Source organism: Cervus elaphus, chromosome 9, assembly GCF_910594005.1.
Source record: "Cervus elaphus chromosome 9, mCerEla1.1, whole genome shotgun sequence".
In the NCBI taxonomy this organism is placed as follows: domain Eukaryota; kingdom Metazoa; phylum Chordata; class Mammalia; order Artiodactyla; family Cervidae; genus Cervus; species Cervus elaphus.
This window is the reverse complement of record NC_057823.1, coordinates 15359233-15367583: the sequence shown is the minus strand read 5'-3', so window position 1 is coordinate 15367583 and position 8351 is coordinate 15359233. Positions and strand designations below refer to the sequence as shown.

General features: G+C 57.1%; 2 protein-coding genes across 2 annotated transcripts; one reads left to right on the top strand and one right to left on the bottom strand.

Moving 5' to 3' along the window:
- Window positions 1-1819: 1819 nt before the first annotated feature.
- GNG14 (G protein subunit gamma 14) lies at window positions 1820-2594 on the top strand. The gene is made up of 2 exons (XM_043911375.1): window positions 1820-1912; window positions 2001-2594. Exons 1-2 carry the CDS (start codon window positions 1820-1822, stop codon window positions 2121-2123), a joined length of 216 nt encoding a protein of 71 aa, XP_043767310.1. The 3' UTR covers window positions 2124-2594.
- A 384-nt stretch (window positions 2595-2978) lies between these two features.
- On the bottom strand, window positions 2979-7891 carry FBXW9 (F-box and WD repeat domain containing 9). Its single transcript, XM_043911355.1, has 10 exons — window positions 7401-7891; window positions 6152-6291; window positions 5945-6073; window positions 4658-4770; window positions 4481-4572; window positions 4001-4149; window positions 3797-3910; window positions 3577-3666; window positions 3424-3489; window positions 2979-3353 (listed from the first exon to the last, which is right to left on the bottom strand). Exons 1-10 carry the CDS (start codon window positions 7807-7809, stop codon window positions 3279-3281), a joined length of 1377 nt encoding a protein of 458 aa, XP_043767290.1. The 5' UTR covers window positions 7810-7891; the 3' UTR covers window positions 2979-3278.
- Between the last annotated feature and the right edge of the window lie 460 nt (window positions 7892-8351).

Sequence of the window (8351 nt, the reverse complement as noted above, 5' to 3'; positions counted from 1 at the left end):
AGGGCCCTGTGGGCTGTCGTGAGGAGGGTGGGTTTTATTCTCAGGGGCTGGGAAACCATAAGGGAGTTTTTAAAATGAAAGACTCTGATTTATTTTTTCCAATTTCTAAAACTGGTAGAATACATAACATGAAATTGACATTGTAACTTTATTTTTTCTTTTTAAGAGAGAAAGCTCTGTAGTCTGTCTCTTCTTTAAAAGATACTTTTTTGACTGCACTTGGTCTTAACTTGCAGTATGTTGTATCTTTAGTCATGGCATGAGGGATCCAGTTCCCTGGGATTGAACCCAAGCCCCCTGCATTGGGAATGTGGAGTCTTAGCCACTGGACCACAGGAAAGTCCCCCACTATAACCATGTTTAAGTCCACAGTTCAGAAGCATTAAGTACCTTTACATTGTTACACAACCATCACCTCCATTCATCTCAAGAACTCTTTCATCTTTCCAAACTGAAACTTCGTACCTATTAAACACAACTCCCCATCCCTCTTTCTCCTCAGCAACTGGCATGCTGCTTTCTGGGATTTGACTACCTCACATAAGTGGAATCATGTATTAGCTGTCATTTTGTGACTGGCTTATCTCACTTAGCAGTATGTCCCCAAGTTTCATCCATGTTGTAATGTGATTTACTTGTCAGATCCCACTGACTTACTGGAGGAGAATGGGGTCAGGGCGTGCAGGGCAGGGGAGTCCAGACAACTGCACCGGCCCAGGCAAACTGAGATGGGGGGGCAGGACCCCAGTGCTACCAACAGCAGGGGGAGAAGTGCCCAGTCTGACAACCTAATTTGAAAGTTCATCTGTAAACAGCACTGTTTATAGATGAGCTCTGTTCAATACCCTGTAATGACCTATACAGGAAGAGAATCTTTAAAAAAAAAAAAAAAAGTGGATATCTGTGTATGTATAACTGACTCACTTCGCTGTGCAGCAGAAACTGACCCAGCATTGTAAGTCAACTATTCCAATAAAAAATTATTCATTAAAAACAAAGAAAGTTGGTCTGATGGCTCTCGATGAAGGATTAAATGTGGGAATACTGGAAGAAAGGAATGAAGGAGGTAAAGATTGGAACCAGGGCAGTTGGGTGGGTGGTGGTGAACTTGGGGGATGAAGGTTTGGGGTTGGGGGAGATGATCCAGGGTCCAGCTTTGGCCAAGTTAGGTGACAGACAACTGAGAGGTGGGAGTGAGGGACCCAGGAGGGAGGTGGAGCCTCGTGTGGGTCAGAGGTCGGGGAAGGGGCTGGGACGCAGGGGAAGCCATAAGTATAAGTGACTGAATTGAGCCATCTGTGAATAAGGACCCTGGGTCATGAGTGTAGACACACAGGAGAGGCAGGGCTGCACCTGAACCAGGGTTCACGCTGTGCCTCCTCGCATCAGAGAAGGAGCCAGTTAGCAGGGGATCAAGCAGATCTGTGAGAGCCCGGGGCCGCTCCACTCCCCCAGCGAAGCTGACACACGACAGAGCAGCCGCTGGGCCTCCTGGGCAGGGACCCCCTTGGCCTCGGCAGCTGTTCTTGCCGCTGGTGACATTTCACTCCATGAGCGTCCTGGCTTCAAAGTCTCTGCAGGCATTGTGGGGGTGGGGGGTGTTGGAGAGGCTGGGCTCGGGGAGGGCTCCAGAGTGGGGCCGCAGGAGGAGGACCAAGCAGCCAGGAGTCAGCCGGAGTCTTCAGCTGAGGTATATGGTCCCGACAGGGGTTGGGGAGCAGCCACCCCCATCCCTCAAGCACCAGGGACATAGAAGGAGGTAGGAGCTTGGGGTTGGGGGTGCAGTCTTCTGCCTGTGGCTCTGCTCACCCTCCCTCAGATGTCCAGCAAGGTGACCGTTGGCAGTGACATTGGGCAAGCCCGCCGGGCCGTGGAGCAGCTGCGGATGGAGGCGGGCATTGACCGCGTGAAGGTGAGGACCAGGCTGAGGCGGGTGTGTCTGAGCGATCGGGGCAGGTGGACGGCCCGGCCCAGGGTGGGCTAACCGGGCTGGTCTGCAGGTATCCAAGGCAGCTGCTGACCTGCTGCAGTTCTGCACAGAGCAGGCCAAGAGCGACCCCTTTCTCGTGGGCATCCCGGCCGCCACCAACCCCTTCAAGGAGAAGCCCTGCGCCATCCTATGAACCCTGCAGCCCGGACCACCCGGGGGCCTCAATGAACATCAAGTGAGTGCTCCTCAGGGCATGGCTTAGCTGAGCTTCCGTGGTGGACTTCGGGTTTGTAGGGGCCAGGTGTGGGGTGTGCCTGGCCCAGCCTCCCTCCTCGCCCACGCCAGGGTCACGACCACAGAGGCACACCCTGGACCCTGAATAGAGGAGCATGCCCCTCCCTCACCTATCCCTTCCCTGACTGCCCCCTTCCCCACGGTCTATGGGGTAGCATTAGCAGGTGCCCGGTCCCACTGCACAAACACCCGGGGTTAGAGTCCCGATCTACATATCAGCGCATGTCACCCACACGGCTCACACACGCGGGTACCTCATGCAGACAAGTGCCATTTCTCAAGTGTCTCCCTCTTCCTCACAGAAGACACAGATAGGGACACCGTAACCATGCACACATCAGTGGTAAAGAACCCGTCTGCCAATGCAGGAGACGCGGTCTCAACCCCTGGGTCGGGAAGATCCCCTGAAGAAGGAAATGGCAACCCACTCCAGTATTCTTGCCTGGGAAATCCCATGGACAGAGGAGCCTGGAGGGCTACAGTCCATGGGGTCGCAAACAGTCGGACACGACTGAGCAACTAAACAACAGCCTGACTGGCCTCCCTGGGGACATTCGGGCACAGGTGATCCCTGAAATGCACCTGGGCAGGCACAGGCGCACCCAGAACTCCCCCCCAGCACACACACAGCAGTGACTGTCGCCCAGGCTTTCAGGCCCCATCTCACAGACACACACCCACCCCTGGTACCCTGGTCCCAAGCAAGGAGGGACAGAGCCCTCAGGTGACACCAGGCTCACACTCCAGGCCGGAGCACCAGTACAGTAGGTTTATTTCTCCTTTGCTCTCAAGGCAGAGCCAGCTTCCAAATCATAACAAAAACAGGGCCCGAGGGTGGGGAGCAGCCCCCTTGGGTGGGCTGGAACACAAAGCTCACCTCCCCTGGTGTGGGGCCCAGCCCAGGGACCCCACACGGCCGTGGCCAGGACCCCTTGTGCTGTAGGCCTGTGGGGCAGGGCAGAGGCAGCACCAGCATGGGGGGAGGTCCCCGCCCCCGAGAACACAGGCTATGGCCCCGCCTGCCGGCAGGCAGACCCACATCACATCCACCTGCTCAGGCCTGCAGCCTCCAGACCTCCAGCGACAGGCCCCCAGAGGCGGCCACCACCAGGTTGCCCTCAGCACAGATCTGTGAGGACAGGGACAGCAGTCAGGGGTGCTCTTGGGGCGCGGGTGGGGCGCGTGGGACAGGGCCTTACCCCATTCAGCACATTGTGGTGGCTTCGAGTGCAGATGGTCCTTGGCGGGTCTGTGGGCACGTGTACCTGGTGAGGGGCAGTGGGCAAAGGTCATGGGACGTGTCCCCGGCAGGTGAGGGCGGGTAGAGAAGAGGCACCGTCCTGGGCCCTCACCCGGATGGTCTTGTCGGTGGACGTGGTGTACAAGGCCCCTAGGGAGTGCTTGATCCCCGTGATCTGAGACCTGTGGCCCACGTCAAAGGACTGGGGGAGGGAGGGACAGGTGACACTCAGGTGTGGCTCTCCCTAGGCCAGTGCCCCACTGCCCCCCAGGGGTTAAGAGGCGGGGAGGCAGCCCAGGGAGAGTCGGGCAGGGGCAAGGGCCTTGGCAGACCCGGACAAGCTGGAAGCAGCCACTGCGGTTGGCAAAGACGTGCAGTAGGCCCTGGTTATCGCCGGCCCAGAGCTGAGGTTCCTGGTAGGACATGCAGAGCAGGTAGGAGTCCAGCTGCAGGAGGGACAGGGGATGGAGTGGCTCAGGCTGGTCCAGGCCACTCCATGCAGCCCCGGCCCTCTGGGCCCCTGGGGGAAGACCCACCTGCAGCCGCTGCAGGACACTGTTGGCCCGGCGGTCGAACACCACGAGCGTGTGGTCCTCGCTGCCTGAGATGATGTGCCGGTCGTCTGCCAGCAGTGCCAGCACGGCGCTGGAGTGCAGCCGCCGGCTCTTCAGCAGGGCTGGGCCAACTTTGCGGGTGAGGGGCCAGGGAGGAAGGGGACATCAGAGCCCCTTGGAGGCCCCCCCGGATCCCAGATCTCCATCCTCCATGGCCTCCTCTGGGGGCCCTCCAGTCCATTACCCCATCCCATGTGGAGACAGGGCTTCCTCTGCCCCTAGTATCCCACACACCAGTCACCTTTGTAGCCCCCAGCACAACACAGGCCACTTGGAGTGGCCAGCCTCTGGTTGTGTGATTGTTACCCCAGTCAGACTGTGAGGACCAAGTGTTTCTTTTCCCAAAATGACCCTGGAGACCCCAGGCAGCCCTGCTCTCCCCACCTAGGCCCCAGGGCCCACCTCTGGGATCGTAGACGGTCACCTTCTTATCGTAGGTGCCGGTCACCAGGATATCTGGCCGGTAGGACAGGCACAGAACAGCTGCCTTGGCCCTGGGGACACATAGGCCGCAGAGCTGGGGCAGGGGCCAGACAGAGCCCTGCCCACCCAGGCCCCCCTGCCCAGGTCCTCTCACACTTTATCTCGCCAAACTGCTGTCCGTCAGCTGCCATGTCCCAGAGCTTCACTGTGCTGTCCCAGGAACCAGAGCACACTCGGTGGTCCAGCGCTGCCAGTGACCACACCCAACCCTGTGGGACCAGACCCATGTCCTGTGATCTTCCCCATTTCACAGAACCCAGAGTGAGTCAGCACTGAGGAGAGATTAGAGCTCAGGTCTGTGGGTCTGACTTCAGAACCCAAGACCTGCACGTTGTTGTTGTGGTTTAGTTGCTAAATCATGTCCAACTCTTTGCAATCCCATGGACTGCAGCCTACCAGGCTCCTCTGTCCATGGAATACTCCAGGCAAGAATAACTGAACAGATTGCCATTCCCTTCTCCAGGGGATCTTCCAGACCCAGGGATTGAACCCATGGCTCCTGCATTGCAGGCAGATTCTTTACTGCTAAGCTACCAGGGAAGCCCAAAACATGTACACCCCAACCTGATAATGTTCCTAAATCAAGTACTTCAGAGCCTTAGCACCAGCAGGGTTTGAGGCCACGTGACAATGTGATTAAGAATAGGACCTCCACAGAAATTCTCTGGTGGTCCAGTGTCTAAGGCTTCCAATGCAGGCGGCCTGGGTTTGATCCCTGGTCAGGGAACTAGATTCCATGTATCTGTAAACCTCATATCTGAGCACCTACTCTATATGAGCCTGAGTGAAGCTCTTAATGCATAGTCACCTCACTCAACCTCATCCTAATTGACACCTGGACAGAAGCAGTAAATGAGGCCCAGAGAAGTCATATATTTTACCCAAAGTCACACGAACAATAGCAGAGCAAGACTGAAATCTATGAGGTCTGGGACTTTCCTGGGGGCACAGTGGATAGGAATCCACCTATGTATGCAAGGGACACAGGTTCAATCCCTGGTCTGGGAAGATTCCACATGTCAAGGAGCAAATAAGCCCGTGCACCATGACTACTGAAGCCCAGGCGTCCTAAATCCTCACAGTGCAACTACTGAGCCCATGTGCTGCAACTACTAAATAAACCTGCTCTCACCTAGAGCCGGTGCCCCGCAACAAGAGAAGCCACAGCAGTGAGAAGCCCGAGGACTGCAACAAAGAGTAGCCCCTGCTCACCACAAATAGAGAAGGCCAGAGTGCAGCAATGAAGACCCAGCATAACCAAAAAATAAAAAAATATAATAATAACAAATCTATGAGGTCTGGTGCCAAAACCCATGCCCTCAGCCACAGTGTCCTACCCAGGCCTCCTAGCTCCTACCTTTGCCTGACCTCCTATCCCCTCACCTTGTGAGTGCTGTTCTTCTGGGTCCCCAGGGTCTTGACCAGAACCCGGCTGGGCTCCACCCCCAGCTGCTGAAGGTCCCACAGGTTGACATTGCGATCTCGGGAGCCCGACAGGCAGAGTGTCCCACCCTGGGAGAGGAGTGAGGTGGTGTGGTTGGGGTCACCCTGGCCCCCAACTGCCGGGCCCTCCACCAACCCCCGTCTCACCTGAAGCAGCAGCACCGAGTCAATGGAAGCAAAGTGCCCATCGGCCAGGCAGAAGTATTCAGCCCTGCGCCCATCCTCTGCCCAGCGTGACAGGTGCTGCTCCAACTCAATGCAGGCCTTCGGCCAGTCAAAGTCCTCCTCTGTGGATGCAATACCAGGGTCCCCAGTGGGCAGGAACCTTGCCACCCACTCCAGCTGTCCAAGCTCACCACTGGCTTCCAGGGAGCAGAAGACTTGGAGAGAATCCCACTTGGATCCCTTACCCCACCCAAGGAGGCCCAGGCTCTAGCTTTGGGACCACCAGCCCACCCACCTGCCATGCAGGTCTAAGGCTGCTGCTTACCGTTTCCAGAAATTGGGTAATTGGAGCCCGAGGATCACCTTCCCAGGGCTCATTCTCCAACCTCAGGATGTTAAGGTCCTGCCTCACCCCTGGCTGAAGTCCAACCTCGGCCTCACCCTCCCCAACCCTCTCAGGCTGGGCACAAGAGCTAGGACTACATAACTAACACTTCCTGTTTTGGCCACCTGAACCAGACCCATGGAAGTGTTTCCCGAAATCAGTATCCCAAACCTAGGACCCTTGTCAAGGCGCAGAACCCAAGCCCTTGACCCAAACATCTATATTTTAATCAAGCTGTTCAGTAAAGTCCCGTCAATTCAGGATCACCATGCTTCATTATCCTCTAGGGACCAAAGACTTTGGTGGCAGAAGGAATGACCACCAGCCCTTGTCTGAGATCACAGGTTAGACCCTGAACTTGAGGGTCTGTGACTGCTGGTATCAGGGATCCCAACCTCTAAACCATAGCTTAGGTTCAAGGGTTGTAGACTCTGGACCTATGTCCCTGTCTCACCCTCACCTAGGCCAAGACTCTAGGGGTATGGGACTTTGACATCACCAGTTGCTGCCTTAGCATCTAGACCCAGAACCTGGGGATTCTTGGTCTTACTTTGAGCACCAAGCAGATTCTGACAGCCTGAGACTTCAAGTCGCTGGGGCAACCTGCGGCCTGAGAATCATTAGATCTTTAGTTCAGGGACCACAGTTATCCAGGTGGATTTCTATAGCCTCAGGATCCCAAGTATCGGCCTCACGGTCCACCCAGAGGTCAGGGGCTTTGGTACTGCCAGTAACTACCTCAGCCACCCTGAGCCAGGGCAGCCTGGGAGTTTTCTCCAGTGGACCTGGACCCCTCCCCCCTCGCCCCAGGCCTGACTTGGGCGGGGGACCCCCGGGCGCGCGCACCTTCCACCACTGGGTAGGGCGCGCGTACGCGGCGCTGCGCGCGTAGCCTCCAGGTGACATGGTCACGCACGAGGTCGCGCAGCGCGTGGCAAACGCGTGGCAGGACATGGAGCACGAGGCGCGCGTCGAGGTAGGCGCAGATCTCGAGCAGCAGCTCCGGGGGTAGGCTCAGCAGGCCCGGAACCGCCACAGTCGGGCCCTTGGACGCGGCCCACGGTTCCAGAGCGCCAAGGGACACCGTGGGCGCGGGCAAAGGAGGGGCGCGCGGGGGTGCCAGCCCGAGTTTCGGAGGACTGAGCACGCGGGCCACGTAAGCCTCGGCCTGCGCATCGGGGTCAGGCTCCAGCTCCGGGTCCGAGTCATCGTCCCAGGCGTGGGGATCGTCGCGCGGCCCTGGAGGCAGCTCCATGGCGACCGGGTGGGCGCGGCTGGCCCTGCCCTGTCAGCCGCAGAGCCCGCGTCCTGTCTCCTAGGCAGCACGACGGCACTTCCGGCGCTGCCTGATGACGTTAGGCGCCAGCCGGAACCAAGCAAACTGCGTGGAAACTGGCCGCGTGGTAGATGCCGGCTCCTGGGAAAGGTCTAGCTCTTAAGCTGCGTCGGCCTTGGGTTGGAAAATGCAGATTCCTGGTTCCTGCGTTTATTAAACTAGCATGTCTGATGTTGCTGATGCAGAGGGCCATTGGACTCTGGTTTGAAAAACACGGCCCTAAAGCCCTTCTCACAGACACGGGACCTCAGAAATAAATCCCTTTTTCCTGGTTCGAAGTCTAGGCATGCTAGATTCCTGTCTTTTTTTTAGCGACCCAGAAACACTTACACTGCAGAGCCCTCGGTGAAAGTTAACTACCTAAAATCCTACTGATGAAAACAGCATCTCATTTACCGATAGCCTCTTTTGAGCCAGGCAGGGTTAACTCACAAACTCTAAGCAGCACTAGCCCGTTCCCT